General features: G+C 40.5%; 1 protein-coding gene across 2 annotated transcripts in view; it reads right to left on the bottom strand.

The window, feature by feature from the left end:
* Positions 1–27,572, bottom strand: part of MTHFD1L (methylenetetrahydrofolate dehydrogenase (NADP+ dependent) 1 like) — a 202,261-nt gene that overhangs the window by 65,896 nt on the left and 108,793 nt on the right. Inside the window, exons 21-24 of one of the 2 annotated variants that reach the window (XM_061624122.1) lie at positions 19,619–19,758; positions 15,640–15,681; positions 13,602–13,702; positions 9,974–10,151 (exon numbers count right to left, since the gene is read on the bottom strand). In XM_061624122.1, the coding sequence (XP_061480106.1) occupies positions 9,974–10,151; positions 13,602–13,702; positions 15,640–15,681; positions 19,619–19,758 (461 nt within the window). Of the gene's footprint in view, positions 1–9,973; positions 10,152–12,301; positions 12,405–13,601; positions 13,703–15,639; positions 15,682–19,618; positions 19,759–27,572 lie in introns of those variants that run through there. The other variant, XM_061624123.1, reaches the window with a different exon arrangement.

Below are 27,572 nucleotides of genomic sequence, written 5' to 3'. Positions count from 1 at the left end.
TGCTTTCCTCTTAAACTTTCATCAGCATTTGTTTCAAATCATTACTGGTTTCTGTTAGTAGTATGGTATCGTCCGCATATCTTAAATTATTGATATTTCTCCCTCCAGTTTTCACACCTCCTTCATCTTGGTCCAATCCTGCTTTCCGTATGATATGTTCTGCGTATAGATTAAATAAATAGGGTGATAAAATACACCCCTGTCTCACACCCTTTCTAATGGGGAACCAGTCAGTTTCTCCATATTCTGTCCTTACAGTAGCCTCTTGTGCAGACTATAGGTTGCGCATCAGGACAATCAGATGCTGTGGCACCCCCATTTCTTTGAAAGCATTTCATTGTTTTTCATGATCTACACAGTCAAAGGCTTTGCTGTAATCTATAAAGCACAGGGTAATTTTCTTCTGAAATTCCTTGCTCCGTTCCATTATCCAACGTATGTTTGCGATGTGATCTCTGGTACCTCTTCCCTTTCTAAATCCAGCTTGGACATCTGGCATTTCTCGCTCCATATATGATAAGAGCCTTTGTTGTAGAATCTGGAGCATTACTTTACTTGCATGGGATATTAAGGCAATAGTTCGATAATTACTGCATTCCCTTGGATGCCCTTTCTTTGGAATTGGGATGTATATGGAACGCTTCCAGTCTGGGGGCCATTGTTTAGTTTTCCATATTTCTTGAGATTTTTGTCAAAATTTGGACAGATTCAGTCTCAATAGCTTGTAGCAACTCTATTGGTATGCCATCTATTCCTGGTGATTTGTTTCTTCCAAGTATTTTAAGAGCAGCTTTCACCTTGCATTCTAAAATTTCAGGTTCTTCATCATACGGTTCCTCTGTGAATAAATCTGTCATCCTGGCATCTCTTTTATAGAGTTCTTCAGTGTATTGCTTCCATATTCCTTTTATTTCATCTCGGTCAGTCAGTGTGTTCCCATTGATTATTCAGCATCCCTACTCTTGGTTTAAATTTGCCTTTCATTTCTCTAATCTTTTGGAATAGGGCTCTTGTTCTACCCTTTTTGCTGTCCTCTTCTATTTCTATACAGTAACTATTGTAATAGTTCTCTTTGTCCCTACGTACTAGTTGCTGTATTGTTGCATTTAGGGTTCTAACTGTGTTTCTATCTCCTTTTGCTTTTGCTTTCCTTCTCTCTTTAACCATTTTAAGAGTTTCATCAGTCATCCATTGAGGTCTTCCTGTTTTTTTAACTAGAGGTATTGTCTTTTTGCATTCTTCCCTGATAACGTCTCTGACTTCATTCCATAGTTCTTCTGGTTCTCTATTAACTAAGTTTAAAGCCTCAAACCTGTTCCTTATTTGATCTTTATATTCTTCTGGGATGTTATTTAAATTGTATTTTGGCATTATGATTGCTTTGCTGTTCTTCTTTAGCTTTACTCTGATTTTCGATATTACCAGTTCATGATCTGTACAGCAGTCTGCTTCTGGTCTTGTTTTTGCAGAAAGTATAGAACTTCTCCATCTTCTGTTACCAATTTTATAATCAATTTGATTCCTATATTGCCCATTTGGTGATGTCCACGTGTACAGTTGTCTTTTTGGTTGCTCAAAAAATGTGTTTACAACAAACAAATTATTGGCTTCATAGAATTCAATAAGTCTTTCTCCTGCTTCATTTCTGTCTCCTAGGACTCATTTCCCCACAATTCCTAATTCTTCTCTGTTCCCTACTTTTGCATTCCAGTCCCCCATTATCAGAACATCTTGTTTTGGTGTGTGATCAATTTCTTCCTGTACTTCTGCATAAAATCTCTCCAATTCCTTTTTCTGTGTTTGCCGTCGGAGCATAGACTTGGATGATGGTTATATTGATAGGTTTCCTGTTTAATCTCCCCGTTTCTTCTTAATTTATCATTTACTGCATAATATATTTTGTAGTTGCCTGATTGAAAATGTCCCATTTCCATCCATTTTAATTCATTCACGCCAAGTATTGTAATGTTGATACGTTCCATTTCTTTCTTGACAATTTCTAACTTTCCCTGGTTCATGCTTCTCACATTCCATGTCCCTATTGTGTGCGTTGTACAACTCCGGACTCTCCTTTCGCATCTGTGCGCATCAGCCTCTGGGCTTCCTTTCGGCTTTGACCGAGCTGCGTCATTAGTCACAGCGCTACTCATATTTGTCCTTTGTTCTTCCCCAGTAGCTTGTTGAGTGCCTTCTGACCTGGGGGGTTCTCATCTTCCAGCACTATCTCGTGTTGCATTTTGGATACTCTGTTCATAGGGTTTTCGTGGTAAGAGATATTCAGAGGTGGTTTACCACTGCCTTCCTCTGAGTTTGGATGCATCTTAGTCTGGTGTCTCAGCGTTGACCATTCCACCTTGGATGCCCCTGCTAGGAGTCTATCCTCTTGGTCTAGACTCTTGACAGCATTGCTCTTAGCTTCGTCAACACTCTCAAACCCCCTCACCACGTTAAGGTGTGCATTCTAGAGGGGGATTGCAGATTTACATGACAATAAAGGCAAGGGGTTTAGAGAGTTAGTCAATCATCGTGTGGTAAAAGGGCAGCACAAACTGAAAAAAATCAGGAGTCGGGCACATGGTGAATCAGTCACTCAGCCCACATCCTGTTAACCCACAATGGCAGCTTGGATGTTATCCCCCCGCCACACATACCTCTACATGCCTCATGCTTCCTTCCCGCTCCTCTTCCATTCTCACCATGTGTGCAAAATGAAAAGACATTGTGTGTTCCAGTTACAGAAAGATCTCGACTCAGCTTTTATCTTTTATGCTTCATAAAGGGAACAAGAAAGAGACAAGGAAGCCTGGGCAGAAGCGTGTATGGGGAGCAACATCTGACTAGCCCCATAATGGGACCTGCTGTCAAGCGCATGCGAATGCTTCCAAATTAAAAGAATGATTTAAGACAGCCTTTCCCAACTAGTGGGCCACTAGATGTTGTTGGACCACAATTCCCATCTTTCCTGACCATTGGCAATGCTGGCTGAGGCTGATGGGAGTTGTGGCCCAGCAACACCTGGTGGCCCATTAGTTGGGAAAGGCTGATTTAAGATAATAAGCCTACTGTGTTGTTTTTAATCTTTTAACATCATAAGAACAAATCTTTTGATTTGTTATTAATAATATGACAATCCTTTTTTTGAAAAAAAATATAATAGACTTGAGCTTGAGGATCATTACTTCCTCATTTCTACACACAAACTGGGAGAAATAATAAATAATCAACCATCAGCTAAATGAAGCCATCTTTATCTTCCTCAAATCTGTTGTGAGGAACACAGCCAAGACAAAATGTATAGTTCAAGGTGCTCTGGATATGGCATGGTGCTAAAATAGCAGCTGACTCTGCACATTTCATCTTTCATTTCTTTTTCTTGTTACTTTCTCATCACCCTTTCATAAATCTGTTTTATGTTTGTAATTTCAGCTTTCTCTTTTGATTCCACGTTATGTGGATGACAAGAGGGCAAGTCCTACACTCAAAGCACCCTCCTTAGCTACAATGGTGTAGGACAGATTTGGCTGATTAATGCAAGGAAGAAAACGGTCAATTAAACTTAAACTGTTACGTGAATCTACACCTCCATCTGTGGTCATATGAGATTTATTTTCATCTTCCCAACATGCAGCCATTTCCCACCCCGTGTTTGAGAACATGAAAGGGATGGAAAATATTTAATAAAAACAAATATTAAAAGTGCCATGCTGTCACGTGGGGTGGGTGGAGTGTGCAAATAAGAAAGGGACAAAGCTAGCTTTCACACTCATCATTAACAAAAAATAATTCAGGCAAAAGGACATCCAGATTTTGTTTGAAAGGAATTCACATGGGGGGTTATCATACACTCCACTGTATTTATGAATGCTTTCAAGTGCAATGCTGACAGATGTGAGTCCTTGGAGGGGGAGGAAGCAGGGTGGCCTGTGCTGCAAATTAATATGATTTGAAAAGGGCTGTTGCAAAGGAGCAAAAAAGCTTTATTAGTCTCTCCACTGTGACCAACACTAAGCAACCCCTATAGCAGAGGTAGCCAATATGTTACCCTCCTCATGTTGGTCTACAACTCCCATCAATCCCAGCCAGCATGGCCAACGGTAAGGAATGATAGATGCTGTGGTCCAACAACATATGTAAGGCACCATATTGGCTACCCTGCCCTAAAAGAACAAAACTTCCGTTCACAAGCACAAAAGAATATCCTCATATCACAGAAACAAACATGTATCTATCACTCCAATAACATCAGATCCTAAACTTTTTCTCTTTGTCTTTTTTATACAATACCATATTAGACACTGTAATTATAGTTCAGTTTTAATAACTCAAAAGCTATATGGATAGATATGGTGAATAATTCTTGCTACCTTATTAATTTTGTATTTTGTATGTATCGGTTACATTCTTTCAATGTATTGTAATATAAAGAATAAATAAATAAATAATTTCCTAACTTAACATTTGTTTATTTAACAAAATGTATATATCGCTTGAATGTAAAGACCTCTAAGCAGTTTACAAAAAACATTAAAATAATCAAAAACAGTTAAAAACAATTAAAACATGTTTAAAACAATTAAAACCACTACTAACTTAAAAAAAAAATTAAACACATCAGCATCTATGTGTCTGGGTAGGCTTGCCTAGTATCCTGATTAGTTAACTGAGATTAAGCCAGAGTTCCCTGGTTTGGATGTGTGGCTTTATATAAGGCAGGAGCGAAGCACCAAAGCCAGAGCAAGAGGAAGGAGCACCCAGTCATAACACTTATTCCTGACATCATAGCATGGGGCAAAGAAGGCACCTGTTGCTACCTGGGAATATCACCACTGCTCCTCCCGAGCCATTTTATTTATTTATTTATTTAAAAAGTTTATACCCCGCTCTTTTTCCGAAGAACTCAGGGCGGCTTACATTAAAAACCAGAAATGATTAATAAACATGATATTCATTTTAAACAATTTAAAAATAAATTAAATAAACATAAGTTAAAACTAACTACATTAGTTAAAAGCCCGTCTAAATAGAACAGTCTTCACCTGTGCACGAAAAATCGATAATGAGGAAGCGAACCGAACCTCACTAGGGAGAGAATTCCACAGTCCAGGGGCGGCCACCGAAAAAGCCCTATTCTGTGTCTCTGCAAGATGAACTTGCAGGAAAGAAGGGGTAATGAGAAGGGTCTTGCTGGAGGATCTTAGTCCGAGCAGGTTCATAGAGGGAGAGGCGCTCTGACAGATAGCCTGGACCTAAGCCGTATAAGGCTTTATAGGTCAAAACCAGCACCTTGAATTGTGCCCGGAAACAAATGGGCAACCAGTGGAGCTGATACAGCAGAGGGGTTGTATGTTCTCTATATCCCACCCCAGTTAGCATCCTGGCTGCAGCTCTTTGTACCAATTTCAGTTTCCGAGCAGTCTTCAAGGGCAGCCCCACATAGAGCGCGTTACAGTAGTCTAATCGGGATGTAACTAAGGCATGTGTCACCGTGGTCAAGTCTGACTGATCAAGGAACGGGCACAGTTGGCGCACCAATCTTAATTGAGCGAAAGCACTCCCAGACACAGCAGAGACCTGTGCCTCCAGGGTCAGAGCCGAGTCCAGGAGCACTCCCAAACTGCGAACCTGTGATTTCAGGAGGAGTGTAACCCCATCCAGCACAAGTTGAATCCCTATTCCCTGATCCACCTTCCGACTGACGAGGAGCATCTCTGTCTTGTCAGGATTTAATCTCAGCTTGTTCGCTCCCATCCAGTCCATCACTGATACCAGGCATCGGTTGAGAACCTGGACGGCTTCCTTGGTTTCATCAGGTGGAAAGGAGAGATAGAGTTGGGTGTCATCTGCATATTGGTGGCACCGAACCCCAAAACTCCGTATAACCTCTCCCAGCGGTTTCATGTAGATATTAAATAACATGGGGGACAGAACTGAACCCTGTGTGACCCCATAGGTCAATGGCCAAGTGGTCGAACAGGAATCCCCCATAACCACCTTCTGGGTTCGTTCCTCTAGGAAGGACCGGAGCCACCGTATTACCATGCCTCCAAGTCCCATCCCAGCGAGGCGGCCCAGAAGGATACCATGGTCAATGGTATCGAAAGCAGCTGAGAGATCCAGTAAAACCAACAGGGACACACTCCCCCTGTCCAGCTCCCTGTCCATTTCCCCCCTCCCCAACTAGCCCCAGCATGGGATGAAGGCCAGCAGGCAGCAGCAACCTGGGCATCACTCCTTCCTCCACTCCCCACCTCTTTTTTTTTTCTTTCAAAGTAAGCCCCAGCACAGGGTGAAAGAGACACCCGGCACTGGCTGGCAGACAGCAGCAGCAGCCTGAGCAAACTTGCCAGTATGCTGTTCCAGAGCATACCAACAACAACAACAACAAAAGCACTACCTATCTCTATCCTCCATCCAGCCAAACAAGAGCCATTATCAGAGTTCAAGGACACAGAGCAGCCAGGCAACACATTCAAGAAGGGTGTGAAGCAGGGCAAGTGAGGGATCTGGCCTGGGGAGAGAGGGTGTTGCCTAAGGAGAATTCCAAGGGCCAGACAGAGAGCTGGAGGGACACATTTGGCCCCTCTGGGCCTGGCTGTCCCACCTCTGCTATAACACCTAGTAAGATAGTAAGCTCCATTAAAAACAATGACACTGCACTGAGTAGACTTGCATAGGATTGTATTAATGAAGTTAGGAGCAGGCAACCTTTTCTACACACAGACATACACCACTCTGTTCTCCATCCAGAGAAGCAAGAAATATTATCAGAGTTCAAGGACACGTTCCTGCCAGACAAAAACGTTCAAAGAGCAGTAGTATAGTGGCAAATTCAGAAGCGGAGGTTTCCTTCATGTTACTCACAGCCATGCCCCCCTCCCTTTTTGCTGCTGGGTTGAGAATGAGCTTCTTGTTAATGCCTTCTCCCACAACAAAAGACATCCCTAGGAGCCAATAAGCATGAAAGGGGAGAGTGTTAGTGTGATGCCTCTGTAAATGTAATACGGTAGATATGGTAAGTGCGGGTTTATTAGAGCATATGTGGTAAGTAGACTGAGTGAGAGGGGGGAGTACATGGATTGGAATGTTGATGAGTGTTGTATGATGATTGGCTGAATGGGTGTCTGAAGGTATAAATGGGAGGATGACAGTTGTGAGAGGGTTGGAGTGCTGAGAGAGGTTTTTGGAGGGGTGGATTAGATATAGGTGGGAAGTGAGGCAGGTTATCTATGACTAAGAAATATAAAGAACGCATCTTATGAAACCACACACATGTTGACTAAACCTTTAAGTAATCTTGTTATTCCCTGTGTAAATAAATAAATAGTTCTTGGTTTACCAAAATGCCTAATCCTTGGCTGGGTTTCACAGACCAGAAGGGTGGGCAGGGCATATACTAAGGTTGGGAAACAGTATCAATGGTGGCAGCGGTGAAGAGATAGTGTAACATCAGAAGGTATCCAAAACAACCCAGGGCTGTAATCTTTACAGGCGGGCCCCGCTTATACAGCAGGTTCCATTCCAGGCTGCCGCTGTAAAGCGGAAATCGCCGTAAAGCGGAACCCATTGAGAATGGGAGCGTCACGCAAAAATGCCGCAAAATGCTGCAAAAATGTAAAACTGGCTTTAAAGTGGGGAATTGAAAGCCGCCGCATTAGCAGAACGCCGGAAAGTGAAACGCCAGTAAGCGGGGCCCTACTGTATAGGCACAAAGATACAGGGGGCTTGTGGCCTGTAAGTGCACCCAGACACAATGTAGCAATAGGCCAGGAGGAGACTAAGGCACAGTCTCAAGGCTATATTGTTTGTTACAGAGTCAGGTGGTGGTGCCTAGAAGTGGGATCTTGAGAGATCTGCGCTAGGGCCGGTGAGAGAACTGTTTTGAGAGCAGGACCCTGAGGTGGGACCGTGACAGGCGGAGACCACGGGAGGGGTCCTGACAGTTAGCTACTGAGAAGAGTTTTCTCAGTAGCTGACTCGCTTCATTCACTTTGATGGGCTCCAATCAGCAGGAAAGGCAAGGAAACCACTGAGAGTCTTCTCAGTGGCTAATACACTCCCTTTTCATGTTGATTGGCTCATAGGGTGCTGGAGACATAGGGATCCTGCTGGGACCCTGCTTCCAAAAAAAATAAGGGGTCTAAGCCATCCCCAAGACCCTTTCAAAGAGAGACCAAGAATGGCCAATGAGGGTTGTGGGGAGAGGGTGTGTGACTGAGAAAGGAGTTTGATGTAGGAAAACTCCAGAGGGCCAGATAGAGAGGCTTGGAGGGCCACATTTGGCCTCCAGACTTGAAATTCCCAATCCCTGTGTTAAGCTTGGAAGGTTTTGGAATGAGATGTACAGGACTGCTCATCTACTTGTCCTGCTACCCCACCCTGGTTATCTAAGCTTATTACTAATGGGTGGTATCAATACTCAGAGTCCTACTCAGAGCTGACTCATTGCCATTAATAGACATGACTAACTTAGGTTCATTAATTTGTGTGAGTCTGGTCCTGCTTAGTTGAATGCAGCCCAATGAATGAGTTTGTTTTGAGTAATAGCTCTCTGCTTCAACTTAATGACTTGTTCTTCAAGAAAAGAGAAATGCTGCACCGGTATGTTGATGCTCGACATACGTATTTCAACTGATACAAAAAAAATCTTATGAAAAACAGATTGCTTCATAGAGTGTTCAGATTACTTTTGTGGGCAACTCTCTCTCTCTCTCTCTAACAATGGGAAAGAAATAATAAACAACATAGAGTCAAACAGTTTAAATGGGCTCTTGTGTGAAGAGAAACATTTTTAATATTGTAAACATCACTGTGGTCTTCTCAAAGTTTCTTGCCGCCTGTCTGCATTTTTGCAAAAATCCCTTGTGTAATTCCCCAAACCACAATTTATTTGTATATATTTAGCTTCACCTTATTTCTTAGTATTTTGGCCCCTTGACAAATGATGTATTTCGCATCTCTCTCACTCACTCAAATCAGTGTACTGTTGGTTCTTCACACCACATTTCAACTATGCCAGAAATTTAATTACTAATTTTGATGCTTACTTACTTGCTTATATCACTATACAAGCATTTATTGCACTAGGGCTATATACTCACAAATATAATGGAAAGGAAGGAAGGAAGGAAGTTCAACTGCTGTGTTTGGGGAAAGGGAATTAAATTTAATCCTGACAGCTTAAAAGGGTAATGATTTGGAGAAATCAAACAATAAATAAATTTTTGACAACTGCATATTTCAATCTTTTTTAAAAAAATATCCACTCCTCCTTAAAAAACAAAAATGGCTTGCATATGCATCTCCCAGTAGACTCCTACCTAGGAACTCATCCGCTCTTCATGTCCCCTTCCCCAACCCTAGGCAACATCTTCAAGAATATTATAACATCAGATGCTCCCAGAAGGATTAAAGATTTGAGGTAAGAAACATCGTAGTAGCCAGCGCTGTATGACAGTACAAGAGTTAGAACACAGGAACATAGGAAGCTGCTTTATACTGGGTCAGATCATTGGCCCATCTAGTTCAGTATTGGCTACACTGACTGGCAGCAGCTATCCAGGGTTTCAGGCAGGGAATCTTTTCCAGCCCTGCCGGGAGTTGCTGGGGGTTGAACCTGGGATCTTCTGAAAGCAAAGCAGATGCTCTACCACTGAGCTACTTCCCTTCCACTTATGGGTTGCATACATAACAGATCCTGGGTTTGATGTCACAGCAGAGTACAGCTCAAAACAAAGTTTGACTTCAACTATATATATTAGGATCTATAGGTTTTCAAATGTACAGAGTAAAAGAGCTGGACATGTTTAAAACATAATTTTGGCAAAAAACACAAACATATGATCCTATCAGGAGTAATGTGTACTGCTAGAGATACAGATTGAATTGCCACTTGCAATATAAAAGAACATGTACACACTACAAAGAAATTTGCTAGATCTTTTCCTTTTGTTGTTGTAACATTACTTAATCTTACCTCCAGGTCATATAGATATCTGAAACTCCTCTGCTGATTAGCAGCTCTTTTTACAGCCTGAGCCAATTCCACAGCTCCTCTGCCCCCATCTGACCAGTGATTGCAAGGCACAGCATCAGAAGCTCCAGACTGTTTAGCAATCTCACAGACTAAATCAACCTCAGCAGGAGAGTCCGTTCTGCCAACAAAACAGTTTTTTCATTATTTCATTTTTTACTTTATTCGTCATTCATATTTGCTAAGTGGTTCTCCATACTGATGTACTCAGGACAACAGCAGATCTTCAGGTAAGAAGAGTAGTGATCAGGAACCTCTGGCCCACCAGATGTTGGTGGATCCTAACTCCCATCAGCCCCAGGCAGCAGGGCCAATAGTCAGGGATAACTGGAGCTAGAGGGCCACTGGGTTTCTGATTACTGGATAAGAGGACTATAAAAAATATCAAATGCATATACAAACTTAATACTGTGTTAGACAGTTCAGGCTAAGGAAGAACAAAAATTTATACTGACATAACATGGGTGCAAGGTCCAAGATCCAGTCACCACTGACTCCTATAAAACTGGTCATGGTAACTGACACTACATTGCTGAAGAGGTTAAAAAGATGGCTTCTCCTCCTTCCATTATGCTGCTACATGTGCAACTTGGTCATCCTCTCCTGTTACTGAGGCAGAGATTTCCAGGTAGCCTACCTTGATTCTTGTCTCTTCTCAATTAACATCTGCCTAGGACAAAGATATGCTCTCACCTCAGCTAAAAGATAAGAACATAAGAAGAGCCTGCTGGATCAGGCCAGTGGCCCATCTAGTCCAGCATCCTGTTCTCACAGTGGCCAACCAGGTGCCTGGGGGAAGCCCGCAAGCAGGACCCGAGTGCAAGAACACTCTCCCCTCCTGAGGCTTCCGGCAACTGGTTTTCAGAAGCATGCTGCCTCTGACTAGGGTGGCACAGCACAGCCATCACGGCTAGTAGCCATTGATAGCCCTGTCCTCCATGAATTGGTCTAATCTTCTTTTAAAGCCGTCCAAGCTGGTGGCCATTACTGCATCTTGTGGGAGCAAATTCCATAGTTTAACTATGCGCTGAGTAAAGAAGTACTTCCTTTTGTCTGTCCTGAATCTTCCAACATTCAGCTTCTTTGAATGTCCACGAGTTCTAGTATTATGAGAGAGGGAGAAGAACTTTTCTCTATCCACTTTCTCAATGCCATGCATAATTTTATACACTTCTATCATGTCTCCTCTGACCCGCCTTTTCTCTAAACTAAAAAGCCCCAAATGCTGCAACCTTTCCTCGTAAGGGAGTCGCTCCATCCCCTTGATCATTCTGGTTGCCCTCTTCTGAACCTTTTCCAACTCTATAATATCCTTTTTGAGATGAGGCGACCAGAACTGTACACAGTATTCCAAATGCGGCCGCACCATAGATTTATACAACGGCATTATGATATCGCCTGTTTTATTTTCAATACCTTTCCTAATTATCGCTAGCATGGAATTTGCCTTTTTCACAGCTGCTGCACACTGGGTCAACATTTTCACCGTGCTGTCCACTACAACCCCGAGGTCTCTCTCCTGGTCGGTCACCGCCAGTTCAGACCCCATGAGCGTATATGTGAAATTAAGATTTTTTGCTCCAATATGCATAATTTTACACTTGTTTATATTGAATTGCATTTGCCATTTTTCCGCCCATTCACTCAGTTTGGAGAGATCTTTTTGGAGCTCTTCACAATCCCTTTTTGTTTTAACAACCCTGAACAATTTAGTGTCGTCAGCAAACTTGGCCTCCTTTCAAGCTGCCTTCTACAGGAATACCTCGCATTAACGTACTCAATGGAACCAGAGCGAGTACGTAAACCGAAAATGTCCTTAAAGTGAAGCACTACCTTTTAAAGCTTTTTTTACCTCTCCTTCAGGCGGAGCCTCAAACCCCCGCGCTAAAGCCTGTGCTGCTGCACTGCCGTGCCCCTCCGCTGAGCACAATCGCGCCTCCCAGCTGATTTGTGGTGGCGCGATTGCGTCTATTTCCACCCCCACGCTTGGTTAAGTGTCCGTAGGTGTGAAGCAAGCATACGTAAACAGGGGCATGGTGGAGTATGGAGTATGCCTGTAAAAGCGAGTGTACGTTAAGTGAAAGTCCGTATAGCGGGGTATTCCTGTATCTTTTGCAAAACCTTCTGCACCATTATTACACACATAAGTATGAATAAAGCACATAAACACTTGCAGAGTTAGCATGGTTGAGAATGTCATTTTGAACAGTTTCACATAAACAAGCAAAAACAATACATCACAAATAAGCTTCTCACCCTAATTCTTGATTGGAACTATTGTTGATTGGATTCAGTGCTTCATTTTAGAAGAAGAGATGCTGGGTGTTGAACTAGTACAGAAAGAACATGAAGTGGTCTGGAAACTTTCCCCACCCTAAGAAGGAAATGCACTCTCCTTAGGACAGCTTCAGCCTATTCTTATATTGCATATTCAATTCCAGCGCTAAAACGTATGTCAAATCTGAGTCTTATTGAAGCATGGCACAAATTAAGGATCCAATTTGTTACTCACAGGATGGCAGTTTCATACAATGGGATTTTGCAACTTAAAGAACCTATGTAGCTGTAGCTGTAAATACTATTGTTGTTCTTGTTGTTTATTCCCTCATTTTTATTCCTATAGCATATTTGTGATTATTAATTAATTTGATTTATTAATATGGGTATGTTTTCAAATTGAACATGTTCATGATGGCTTTCATTACCGTTATTATTTATAAGGAACCACTACTGTATGAACTTTGATGCATTTAGATTGTTATGGCCTTCAACTTAAAACAAAGCAATAATACAACTATTCTGAAAAAACATTTGCATGAATGCCCTATAAAAAGTAAAAGAGCTGGTCCTTTAGGCATTTGGACAAGCTATTGTTTCAGAGGGTTATCATCATCTGTACTTGCTGAATGGGTCTTTGAATGAACTGGAACATGTTAGACAGGAGGCTGGACTTTAAGAACCACAATCCACTACAGAAAAATCTCAGTCCAGAAATGTGCCCAACGAATGAAACCATCAAGGAGATGGAAACTAGACACTTCTTTCCCTTCTACAGGGCATGGAAGCCAAAAAGAAGGTACTTGGCCTGCACTTCTCAGGTGCTGGATGCAGTGCCGGGAAGAGGTGCTGTGGTCCCAATCCTGATCATGGGGACACACTTAAGGTAGCGCGTTGTTTGATCCTTTTTTGCTGGCAATGTCTTTGAATACAAATTTTAGTTTGATAACTCAAAACCTGGTTGATTCATTAGGCACTTAAACGACGTATAAATGAAGGACTGAAAATCAACAACATGGCCTGTGAAGTCCCATTCCTTCTGTGATATTCAATTACCAATTATTAAAGTTCTTTGTTGGCTAGATGTCAACTGGTGCAATAAATATATTTAGGCTGAACAATGACTAGGGTGGAAGTCCCACTGAGTTCAGAAGGTTTTACTTCTGAATAAACCTGTCTAGGATTGCACTGTTAATTAGTACAAACTTGATTACAGAAGATAAGATATAAGTCACAATGTCCAGCATCTAAATTTGAAATAGGTATAGATGTATAAAAGGACGACTAATTTTACCTGAAAACATTGAGAGCCACTACAACAGGAACACCAAATTGTTGTGCGATTTCAATTTGTTTCCGTAAGTTACTACAGCCATCAGACACCAGCTTGAGATTCTGGAGGAATATAAACCCAAAAGTAAATGAAAACTTTAAATTGCAAAGAAGACTTTTTATTTATCATACGATCAGGGGAGGTTATATTAATATAAAAATGCATTGTTAAAATCAGTAGAACAATTTACATTCAGAAAAATTGCCAACATAATGTGGGGGGAAAAAGAAGACACCACCAAAGAGATGCCTATCATGCTCCATGTCCCTTGACTAACAAAACCAAGGCACTGGAAGTTGTATATGCCACTGCTGAGTTTCCCCTGATCTAACATACAGCTCCATCTAAAGGTTTTACATGGTAAACACATATATTAAATGAAGATATGTCTTAGTATCTCCTCCGCTAAGGTTGCATCCTATGCATGCTTATCTGGGACTAAGCCTACTTCTGAGTAAACATGTTTAGCATTGTGTTGTAAGATTCTTATTAATTTATTCCACACTGCATAGAAAATTATGTTCAACTAGTTCAACAAAGGTCAAATCCAGATTGAATCGTGAAAACCACTCTACTGAAAAATTTCCAAGCTTATTATATCTGAGACACAACATTAATTTTGGATAAGGCTAATCTCTAGATCTCAAAACCTTTACTTGTAGAACTCGTATGGCAGTTGAGTGAATCCACATTGATAGATCACGTGAGTCAGTTCGTGGTGAGTGATGTTACCAGAGCAATGAGGAATTCTTGCTGTTTCCAACCATCCCAGAAAAATGGAAATGGACTGCCTTCAGGTTGATCCTGACTTACGGTGACCATATGGTAAGCAGTATTCAGAGGTGGTTTACTATTGCCTTCCTCTGAGGCTGAGAGGCAGTGACTGTCCCAAGGTCACCCAGTAAGCTTCATGGCTGTGTGGGGATTCGAACCCTGGTCTCCCAGGTCTCAGTCCAACACTCTAACCAGAAGCCTCCGTCAAAAAACAAAAAGCTTCTAGTTTCTTCACACCCATATCCTCCAAATCTTGAGATATTTCAGAACAAGGCTGGGTGTTTAACAGGGCAGGTTAAAAAGAGAGAGAGAAGGGAGAAATAAATAAAGGATATTGAGTCTGTGGATGTGGGGAAGGGAAAGATTAGCAGCGCATGTGAGAGGAGGGGGACTCCTTCCAGCACTCGCTATTTAAGGGGACTACTGATGGGTCTTAGGCCTACCAGAACCCTGGGTTCTGCTGTCATAATTGCATAAGCAAATTGGTCACAATGTCTTATTGCTCCAAGACACTCAGTGAAAAACTATATAAAACCTATGGTCAGAATATTTGTGGCATAAGCTTTGTGGCAGGTAGTCTACTTCCATTAAAACTATGAAGTAATAAAATGTATTGGTGAGTTTCATATTCCATGTAATGATGTACAGTGGAGGGAAAAGAAACAGACCAAATTAACATGAGAACTAAGGATAATAGCATTGCTTAAGCAAGTGATGTAGAAATGAAACAATGTGTATTCGTTAGATCATCAGAACAACAACACACAGCCACTCCTGTGCAATTTGTTAACACCACAAAAAGGTCTGGAGAAGCATTTGCTTCCTTCCAGAAAATCTATGCAGTACTAGATTTTCCCCCCTTTGACAAACATTTTCCTTTGTATTTAGTTCTCATAATGAATGAAAATGAATTTTTGTTGCAAAGTATTTGGCTGAAACTATTTTTTTTCATTTATATTATCATTTATATCCTGCCTCTGTAGCCCAGGTAGGGTATTCAGAAACAGACTAACAGAAGCATACACGTATAGAAAAACTCTGGTTAAGACTGGTAAATCTAATAGATAAATACAACAAAGTTAAAAATGCCCAAACAGAAATGCAACACAAAAGCACAAAAGTCCAGGAGTCTAGTCTTTGTAGGTGTCAAATTTAATTCCTGTGTTATTTTACCTGCCTGCAAAATAACAATTAAAGTTTTAAATCTGTCAGGAAATGTTCTTACCTCGTCTGTATATTCTTTCTTAAGAGGAGCACCAGCTGTCACCTGAAATAACAAACGATAAACAATGGTCATACAATAGATCAGCCCAAATAGATGGCTTCATGATTTGTTTCATGAAATCTTATTTTAAAAACTTACATTTCAACACCTTTAAAAGCAGCAACTATCAGCATTTTTACATATCTTGAAGTAACAGCATTTAAAAAACTAACAGTGGGAATTTTGGAATTTCATATTACTTCTTTTATTAATTACTGTACCTATGCAAGCAGATTATTATTGTTATGTGATTTGACAACATCTACTATTCTTTATGTTCAGCACTGGCTAAACAATGTTAGATTCAAACACAAAGTTCATTTTTGGCATATCTGGGCTCCTTTGGGAGGACGGGTGGGTTATAAATTGATATGGTAATAGTAATGATAATAATATCTAAAAACTTAACCATTAAATATGACCAAATTTTTCATGCTTTCATTTTGCAACTGAAGTTTTCTTTGTAACAGGGCTGTAATTTCTCATTAAGCCATCAAACAAAGATTCCATATCCCTACCCAATGTTTGCTCAGGCCCTTGCAAGCAAGAAGCACCAGCTGCACCTTAATCCTTTCTCTTTTTCCCTCACAGTTCCCCTTTACCCAGGGAGAGGCAGCTGGCATATGCGACTAGGATGAAATTCAACTGGAGGAAAATGTGGCCTGAGAGAAGAAGTTATGGGGGAAATCTGCAAGTAGGGAAAAGGATTAAGCACTCCAGCTTCTCCTCTGCAAAAAGCCTCCAGCACTATGTTTATATAATTAATCTGGGTCAGGAACTCAACTAACGTATGCAAACAACATGCTCTTTCAGCCACATTTTAAGATGGTTAAGCGTTACCTTTCAAGGTGAATGTGAAACAATTATAAAATAATAACAAATAAATCTGGAGCTCATATTAACTGTGATTCTAACCACACTTTATCATAAACTGTTGCCAGCTAATGTCCCAGTGCCAGATAAGAGCTGCAGCCTATCCAACAAACACAACCACCATTCTCTCTCTCTCTGTGTCTCCACACTCCTCTTTAGCATGTCAGTTCAACACTGCACAGTATCCTCTTCCTTCAATTATTCTGCCACTGTTATCACCTGATGGCCAGCTGTTGTTGGTTTCTAGTGTGTGTGTGGGGAAATGTGACAGTTACAAGAGAGTGCAGGTGGAGGAATTGGGAATGTGCTGGGAATGTGACTAGGAGGGCAGGCAGGGTGAGAACGTGATGAGGAGAAGGAAGAGCATAAAGAGGGGAAGACCTTGCTAGAAAGCCACACTGAGAGGTACAAAACCGGGGGGGGGTGTTTAGTAACAAACAGGGTTTGTTGGGTTTGCCTCTTCAATAAGAGCTGTCAGAAAATGTAACACGGGTTCCCCACCCCCACTTTGCAATCTTGTTACTTGCCAAATCGTGAACAACCCTGTTTGAAAATAATGACTAAAAAAGTATAAATCTGCTACACTACAGCTGCTTTCACACATGGGGCTGATTGTATTAGTTTGATTGAAAAGGAAGCGCTTCTGTCCTGATGTCTAAAATCCCTTTCATACTGCAGTACAGTAGGGCCCCGCTTGTCGGTGTTCCTCTAATATGGTGGTGCCAGCGGGGCGATCAGCTGGAGCGCGGGGAGCTCCAGACACCACACTCCAGCTGACAGGGATTAGCTGGAGCGCACAAGCTTCCTGCACTCCAGCTGATCGCACGCTCCAGCTCCCTGCACTCCAGCTGATCAGCTGATCAGCTGCAGCGCGGGCAGCTTGCACACTCCAGCTTATCATGCACTACAGCTGATCCCTGTCAGCTGGAGCGCGGGGAGCTCTCGTGCTACAGCTTATCGCTGTTGGCTGGAGCTCCCCAAGCGACAGCTGATCACGCGATTAGCTATAGGGCGGTACAATTTTTGTCAGGCAAAAAAACCCCCCACATGACTAAAGGGCAGGAATGCACTTCATGCTGGGATGCCTGTCACATGAGTGGCAGCATCTAATAAAAAACTCCAGCAATCTTCTGGGTTCCCAGCCTTGCTAACGGATTATTTCTGGTATCATTTATCACGGAAATTTGTGCTAAACTTGCACTACATTCCACTAGAATTCCAGAGCTCGCTTGTGCGTCGTGTGAAAGGTCAAATATAATGCGCAAATTACCAGGTAAGAAATTGTCAGAATAACGAAATAAAGTGCAGTGTGAAAGCAGCCTACATCTGGCAATTCTTCAATGTGGAAATCAAAAAGTATAACAAAGTAAATCAGTTCCAATTCCTGAAAACCAGCAGCACAGCACAAACGTGAAGTACAACTCACCTGGAAAAGTTGAGGAATGGAAATCACCTAGAAATGTTCAGCAGGGGTGAAGGGAGATCTATTTACGTTCTAATGTATGAATTATATGGCTTGGTGCTGTTCTTGCTTAGACTGAATGCCTCATTTGGCTAAGCTAAGAAGGTGAAACATGTTTTAAAGTTTTCAGTGGCTATAGCCTATTCAAAAGGAGCAATCTTATTTTGACCCAAGTTCTCAAATAAATAAGTGCATTCTCCGACTTCAGTTTTGGAGTTTGTTTGGTGTGAAACTACTGATCATTTTTACCCAGCCTGCAAATATCTGCAGTTACATGATGTGAAGGGCGTAATAAATAATATTAGGGCTGTATTCCAAAACATACTGACGTAGTAGTAGGTACCATTGAGATCAATGGGGCTTTACTTCTGAGTAAACATGGCTAGGCTCAAGCTGTAGGTAAGAGTTTGCAAAGTATTAAGTAGGAAAAGATATTTTGAAGAAGCTTAAAGGTGGAGATGGAGGGAGCAGGTCATGCATTCTGTGATGGAGTTTCAGCATGAGTGTTAACATGAAATGGTGCATCTACTACTTTAGGAACAAAGGCTGCAGGAGTAAGCATGGAAGATGAAGAGTCAGGAAAGGCAAAGGTAAATGCAGGAATGCGGTGGATGCAAAAAACACTGCACACTGGCTGAATATAACCATAGTGGCTATCACACAACACAATCTTGGAAGTAAAATTCTGCACAGAGGTAAGATGGCTGAAGTAGGACCAGTATGTTTGCAGGTAAATAGCAGTGGTCCACAGGTAGTGGTTGCAAAAGCTCAGGAAAGAGAGAGAGAGAGAGAAAGTTTACCCCTCAAAGAAATTCAAGTTAAAAAGAGGGGGGGTGGACAGTGAATCAGATGAAAGCCAGGCTGCATGCTTGGATGACAGGAGAAAGTACTACAAGAACTTTGAGAGGAAGGAGAGGGAGATTTGGTTTTCATACATCTGCCTAGAGTACTGCTATGATCCAAATCAAAAGAAGACAAAGGAACAGGGCATAATCAACCCAAGGTCAGTACTTTCATTTCCAGAGGTTTTAGTAACTCGGTTCCATTAAATTAAATGGGCCTTAACTTAACATTGGCTGAAGCATGCCTCTAGTAGTTAGCAATACAGGACTGAGGAAATGGCACAGAGTAGAGAAGGTAGTAGAGTAGACTATGGCATAAAGCATGGGTTGGATCCATACTTAGTCATAAGCCCCACTGAATTCAATAGGACTTTTTTTTTAGTAGACATGGTTAGAATTGCATGGTAAGTCTGGACCTAACCTGCGAGTTTAGCCATGACAGTGTAATAGCACTGGGTAATGGTATAGTAATGGGTAAATACTGTAAAATAGAGAGGAAGAAGAAACATTCCAAATAGATTTACTTCTCTTTCCTACATTTTTAGTTTAATACATCTTAATCCAACAAGCAACAAAGATAATGCCACATCTATGATGAAAGACAGTGCAATGAGAGTCTTTGTTAATCAGCTTGCATTGAGAGCTATTCCAGCAATTTTGAAATTAAAACATTTATACATATTTCAAATGATAAGGGCTATTTTCAGTTTAGGGAGTTCTAAAGATTTATCATTTGTTTTATTAGATAGGTACAGAAACTTACATTTGGCCCACCTCCATGCATCTTCAAAGCCCTCACTGTAGCAACAAGCACAACCACACTGGGAACCAGGCCAGAAGCTCTGCATTTGATGTTGAAGAATTTCTCCATCCCAATATCAGCACCAAAACCAGCTTCAGTTACTGTTAAGAATAAGGAATTATTTTAAGTTAAGAGGGATCAGAGAGTCCATTTAACAGTCATCAGAACCTAGCATACACACATAGAACTTCATATGTGCAGAGGTTTCTCCTTTCTCCTCTAGGAAAGATGAAACACATGTATGATCATGTGTTCATGGGGGTATGCAAGGAATTTCTTTTTTACATATATTCTATAATTATATAAAATTCTGTAATTATATGTATTCTTCCAGTATTGAAATTTAGATCACTTCCTGTTGCTATTGTTCTAAATCTCATTAGCATTTATTTTACACATGTCTGTTTTACAGATAAAAATTATAAGTACATAACTTATGATCAGCCATCTAATTTTCAGAATATATTTTCCTCCCATGCCCCCAATAATGAAAGTAAACAAAATTATTTTACTGGACTACCTTTCACACTATTAAAATACTCCCAAGTGCTTTTTGAAATTATAAGTACTCCAGATTACCTCACACAAAACAATTATCTCTAGATCATATTTTAGACACTCTATGCGTTATTACTCTAGATAGATTACACATAATTAGGGCCAGTCTATAAATAATGTTAACCTTGGGGAAGCTGGCTGAAACAATTTGCGTCAGATGTTGTGTAAAGCATAACATGTGGATCATTTGCACAGTGTGGGCATGTCTTCGCTGCCAGAAGCCACCAGGAATATTTGGCTGGCAGACAGTGACTTCCCTAATGCCACAAAGTGGCTTCATGACAGAGGTGAGATTTGAACCAGTCTCTCAGCCACTATGCTACACCAGTTCATATGCACAGAAAATGGATCCCATTCCTGTTAGTTATTATCGATACAGAGTCAGGGGATAGCAGTGCCAGTGACACTATGTTGTTTCTTTCAGGAAAAAGTGATCTCTAACGATATAATATTTTGGTAATGCATCACACATGGCGGCAGGACAGCAGGCAACTGAGGTTAGAGAGTGAGAGAAGCAATGATGGCAGGCAAGAAAGCAGGGCAAGCAGTTGAGATGGGATGGCAGGATGGCAACAGCATGGGCAGTCAGGAAACTAGTAAGCTGCCTAACCAGGAGGGTGGCAGCAAGTGCCTTGAGGGGCCTTTTGGGAGTTGTCTGGGGATGGGGAGGCTTTTGCGAGTTGCTTGGTGTGTGTGCGTTTGGAAGTCCCTGTGTATGTGTGTGTTTGGGGATGCCTGGTGTGTATATGTGTTTGGGGGTGCCAGGGAGTCTCTGGGGGGGGGTGTATGTATATGTTTTTGAGTCTCTGGGAGGATTGGGAATCCTTCTTTGTGTGTGTGTGTGTGTGTGTGTGTGTGTGTGTTTGTGTGTGTGTGTGTTTTAGGAGTCCCTGGGTGGGTTGGCACACAAAGCAAAGCTCTGGGCTCCTGCAGGGAGGAAGGGCAGGATGCAAATTAAATAAATAAATAAAATAAATAAATAATAAAAGTTACGAATACAATTATTAAACAATATGTGATTAATTTATTTTTGCACACACAAACCCCAAGTGAAAAACAAAACAGTGCTTTGTTTAAATTTTACCTGCATCAGTGCTTTTAATTCTTCTAGAGATGGTGTGGCTAAAAGTCTTTAGAGAGAGGCCACCAGAGATTGTGTGGCTATCAATGGCCTCCTTTTTTTTTTTTTTTTTTGCAAGCATAGTCATGGCCTACTGATTTACAAAGCAAGCATATATATACAAACCTCTTAACAATTAATGCCAAACTAATAAGCAATCCTCTGTCTATGCACACTTCCTTACAAGCCTAAGTATCACGTTGTTTGATCAAATCAAACTCCACTCAGTCCAACATTATTTCTTTAAAATCCCAGAACTAGCAGAGATTTAGGGCTCCCCAACATTTTGGGGCCAGAGGACATGTTTGGATATCAAAAACACTGCCAATTTCACAGAAGAAACATTACCAATGCTTGGAACCAGCCAAAAGAAGCAACTCGCCTCCCCACCAAACAATACCCCTCTGCAAAAAACCCCAAACCCTCCATTTAAAAAAATAAATGTAAAAATTGGGAGAAGCAGGAGACCCTGGTGGGTGTAAACGGTGTCTGGAGGTACCACGCTGGGGACCTCAGGATTAAGTGGCCAACTGGAAATTGGCCAATGATCCATCAGTGAACTGCCGTTTACCTTCTGCCCATCCCTGAATAGAGAAAATAAAATTCTTGACCTGGATTCTGAATTTCAGCATCTTTCAAACTAAAGTGTTAAGAAAACATTGGAACTTGGAACACTAGGGGTGTAGTCATCTGAAGTCGCAGGGGGTTGTACAGCCTTTACTTTTTGGGGAACTGCAAAAATATCAGGTGCCAAACAGTGGACAAATGGCCAGAAGTACAAAAGAAGAAGAAGGAAATTATGCATGTTGGGCTTACTGCAAAAGTGAATAGAATTTCTTATTTTAAAGACTCAAGTGGGACAACACAAAGTCAGGACTGTCGGCACTCCAACTTCTGAGAGAGGAAGGAAACAGGATGCTGTAAAAAAAAAAGCTGCTAGGATGAAGGCTACCAACTGCAAAGGAAATAAAACAGAGAGTAAATGTGAAGATAAAGTCATGTGCCAAAACCATGTACTTTGAAACCTGTTTGTGCTCATATATTCAGCACAATCACTTTTGTATTATTTCCTGACCACAAATAAAAGTGCCAAAGAAAACACGAGCAAATAGAGGCCAATGAGACAAGAAAGAATCAAGCTAGTCTTTAGTTCAATAATGACATAATTTATACTGCAGTCCTATACATACCTACTCGGAAGTAAATCCTATTACATTCACAGGCAGGTGAGCACAGGACTGCTGCCAAAGGTGGTTATTTATAACTATATAATTTCAAAGCTCAAACACACACATATTCATGCTTTGAAAACACTGTTTTTAGTCAGAGATAAAACAAAGGAATAAACAACAAACGTAAGAAATTATGAACATACATAAATGCAGATCACACTCCAGGCAAAGAAGAGCAATTTTTAAGTCACTTCAATATAACTACTCAACTAAACCAATGTGATGCAAATAATTTATTCACAACTTGCAATCTGTTTTACTGCGAGTACCCCTTGCAAGTCCATAGGTAGCCACTGGGACAAGTTAAGACAAAAAACCTGCATACTGTGCAAAGCCGCCTCTAGAATGCACACCTTCATGTAGTGAGGGGGTTTGAGAGTGTCAAAGAAGCTGAGAGCAATGCCGTCAGGAGTCTAAACCAAGAGGCTAAACTAGCAGGGGCGGAATGGTCAAAGCTGAGACACCAGACTAAGATGCATCCAAACTCAGAGGAAGGCAATGGTAAACCACCTCTGAACACCTGTTACCACGAAAACCCTATGAACAGAGTATCCAAAATGCAACACGAGATAGTGCTGGAAGATGAGATCCCCCAGGTCAGAAGACACTCAACAAGCTACTGGGGAAGAACAAAGGACAAATATGAGTAGCACTGTGACTAATGATGCAGCTGGGTCAAAGCCGAAAAGAAGCCAGAGGCTGATGCGCACAGATGTGAAAGGAGAGTCTGGAGTTGTACGACACACACAATAGGAACATGGAATGTGAGAAGCATGAACCAGGGAAAGTTAGAAATTGTCAAGAAAGAAATGGAACATATCAACATTACAATACTTGGCATGAATGAATTAAAATGGATGGAAATAGGACATTTTCAATCAGGCAACTACAAAATATATTATGCAGGAAATGATAAAAGTGCAGGAAGAAATTGATCACACACCAAACCAAGATGTTCTGATAATCATGGGGGACTGGAATGCAAAAGCAGGGAACAGAGAACAACTAGGAAGTATGGGAAAATGGGGCTCAGCAGATAGAAATGAAGCAGGAGAAAGACTTATTGAATTCTGTGAAGCCAATAATTTGTTTCTTGCAAACACATTTTTTGAGCAACCAAAAAGACAACTGTACACGTGGACATCACCAAATGGGCAATATAGGAATGAAATAGATTATATAATTGGTAGCAGAAGATGGAGACGTTCCATACTTTCTGCAAAAACAAGACCAGGAGCAGACTGTGGTACAGATCATGAACTAGTAATATCGAAAATCAGAGTAAAGCTAAAGAAGAAGAACAAAGCAATCACAATGCCAAAATACAATTTAAATTAACATCCCAGAAGAATATAAAGATCAAATAAGGAACAGATTTGAGGCTTTAAACTTAAGAAGTTGATAGAGAACCAGAAGAACTATGGAGTGAAGTCAGAGACATTATCAGGGAAGAATGCAAAAAGACAATACCTCTAGTTAAAAAGAGAGAAAGACCTCAATGGATGACTGAAGAAACTCTTAAAATGGTTAAAGAGAGAAGGAAAGCAAAAGTAAAAGGAGATAGAAAAACGGTTAGAACCCTAAATGCAACAATACAGCGACTAGTACGTAGGGACAAAGAGAACTATTACAATAGTTATTAGAAGAGGACAACAAACAGGGTAGAACATGAGCCCTATTCCAAAAGATTAGAGAAATTAAAGGGAAATTTAAAACAAGAGTAGGGATGCTGAACAATCAACAGGGGAACACACTGACTGACCGAGATGAAATAAAAGGAAGATGGAAGCAATACACTGAAGAACTCTATAAAAGAGATGCAACGATGACAGATTCATTCACAGAGAAATCATATGATGAAGAACCTGAAATTTTAGAATGTGAGGTGAAAGCTGCTCTTAAAATACTTGGAAGAAACAAATCACAAGGAACTGATGGCATACCAATAGAGTTGCTACAAGTTACTGAGACTGAATCTGTCCAAATGTTGACAAAATTTGTCAAGAAATATGGAAAACTAAACAATGGCCCACAGACTGGAAACGTTCCATATACATCCCAATTCCAAAGAAAGGGGATCCCAGGGAATGCAGTAATTATCGAACTATTGCCTAAATATCCCATGTCAGTAAAGTAATGCTCCAGATTCTACAACAAAGGCTCTTATCATATATGGAGTGAGAAATGCCAGATGTTCAAGCTGGATTTAGAAAGGGAAGAGGTACCAGAGATCATATTGCAAACATACATTAGATAATGGAATGGACCAAGGAATTTGAGAAGGATGTGCTTTATAGATTACAGCAAAGCCTTTGATTGTGTAGGTTATGAAAATTATGGAATGCTTTAAAAGACATGGGGGTGCTACAGCATCTGATTGTCCTGATGCACAACCTGGACAAGAGGCTACAGAATATGGAGAAACCAACTGGTTTCCCATCGGAAAGGGTTTTATCACTCCATTTGTTTAATCTATATGCAAAACATACCATATGGAAAGCAGGTTTGGACCAAGATGAAGGAGGTGTGAAAACTGGAGGGAGAAATATTAATAATTTACGATATGCAGACGATACCATATTCTTAGCAGAAATCAGTAATGATTTGAAATGAATGCTGATGAAAGTTAAAGAGGAAAGCACAAAAGCAGGACTACAGCTGAACGTCAAGAAGACTAAAGTAATGACAACAGAAGATTTATGTAACTTTAAAGTTGACAACGAGGACACTGAACTTGCCAAGGATTATCAATAACTTGGCACAGTCATTAACCAAAATGGAGACAACAGTCAAGAAATCAGGCTAAGATTGGGGAGGGCAACTATGAGAGAACTAGAAGAGGTCATCAAATGCAAAGATGTATCACTGAACACGAAAGTCAGGATCATTCAGACCATGGTATTCCCAATCTCTATGTATGAATGTGAAAGTTGGACAGTAAAAAAAGCGGGTAAGAAAAAAATCAACTCATTTGAAATGTGGTGCTGGAGGAGAGCTTTGCGGATACCATGGACTGCGAAAAAGACAAATAATTGGGTGTTAGAACAAATTAAACCAGAACTATCGCTACAGGCTAAAATGATGAAACTGAGGTTATCATACTTTGGATACATAATGAAAAGACCTGATTCACTAGAAAAGACAGTAATGCTGGGGAAAACAGAAGGGAGTAGAAAAAGAGGAAGGCCAAACAAGAAATGGATTGATTCCATAAAGGAAGCCACAGACCTGAACTTGCAAAATGTGAACAGGGTGCTTCATGACAGATGCTATTGGAGGTCACTGATTCATAGGGTCGCCATAAGTTGTAATTGAGTTGAAGGCACATGACAACAACAACTGTGCAAAGAGTAGCAGGAGTAATTAACATCTCCAGTTGCTGGATCTGTCTTTCACAACACAGTTTTAATGCAATACAGCCAGTAGTCCAAAAGACCTCAGGTCATACAAGAAGATACTTTAAGCAAGGCTATTTCACAGAACAAGGCCCATAGTAGCCGACCTAGATTCAGATCCTTCCTCAGCCACAAAATTAGCTGGATATCCTTGGGCAAGTCACTATTAGCTGAAGACCTTATTGGCAATCCAATCTGAGTCCTTAGGCTGGTTTCAGGAGAGAGGAAGTCTATTGCAATTTTGTAAGTTACACAGCAGCCAATCTTGGCTATTCACAGAGTGGACACTCAACAAAGGGTCATTGTGAATCCTAGCTCTCTGGTTAGTGTACCTCTACAGGTGTTTATGAGCATCAGTTTGTCATATTCACATAACATTTTTGGTACACACTTATAATATCACAAGCATACAACTTAACCATGTAATGTCTGAACAGGCCCCAAAATAGTGCAATCTTTGTCCTGGCTAAATACTGAAATACTTCCGTTTGCTCACTTTAAAAGTGTTTGCTGTTACAAATTTATAGATTTATCTGTACTCTTTGTGTGTGGAATAAAATTCTACAATGCATTGAACGAACAAATAAAGCATTACAATGAAAAGATGTATCGATAAACCATGCAACAAAATTAATTGATGGACTACGTGGTACTTTACAAGGACTACGAGAAACAGGTTTTGAACAAAATTTCCTGGAAGCAAAAAATTTGGCTGAAACAATGGATATAGAGATTGGGTTTCCTAATAAACGGAAGAGAAGAGTTAAGAAAATGGAAATAGATGAAGCACCGGATGAAGGAAGTAGCATGACAGAAGAAGAATTATTTAAAATGCAAATTTACAGCGTTTTTGACACTCTATTGTCTCAAATAGATTGGCGTTATGAGCAACTGAGAACTATCTGTGACGATTTTTGCTTTCTCTATGGCTCGTCTTTATAATTAATGAGCGTTGCTGATTTACAAAAATCGGCTGCAGATCTCGCTATTAAGTATAGCAAAAATTTAAATATGTACAAGCTCACATGTGAAATTCAAAGCTTTAAGTTTGAAACCTCGACACTAATACAAAACATTAAAACTGCAACTCCGCTTGATATTCTACAGGCTCTTCATGACTTTGGATTAATTGAATCATATCTGAATATCAATGTTGCTCTCCAAATATTTCTCACTCTTCCCGTTTCTACTGCTTCGTGTGAGAGAAGTTTTAGCAAGTTAAAATTAATTAAGAATTATTTAAGATCGACTATCGAACAAGGACGATTATCCAATCTTTCCATAATTTTGATTGAATATAATATTGTTAAAGATATTAATTATGATCATGTAATCAATGAATTTGCTGCAATGAAAGCCAGAAAAGTACAATTAAAACAATTATTTTCATTTATAAATACATGTGAATGATCTTGTATATTTCTTGTGTACACAAAAATTATTTATAAACAATTGTTATATCGTATTTGTTTTATTTATTTATTTATTATTTTATTTTATTACATTTCTAGACCGCCCTATAGCAGAAAGCTCTCAGGGCGGTGTACAACAAATAAAATCACAATTAAAATATGAGCAAGTGTGAAAAATATAACATGATAAAAATCCGA

This window comes from Rhineura floridana, chromosome 4 (assembly GCF_030035675.1).
Source record: "Rhineura floridana isolate rRhiFlo1 chromosome 4, rRhiFlo1.hap2, whole genome shotgun sequence".
NCBI lineage: Eukaryota > Metazoa > Chordata > Lepidosauria > Squamata > Rhineuridae > Rhineura > Rhineura floridana.
This window is presented reverse-complemented; position numbering and strand designations above follow the sequence as displayed.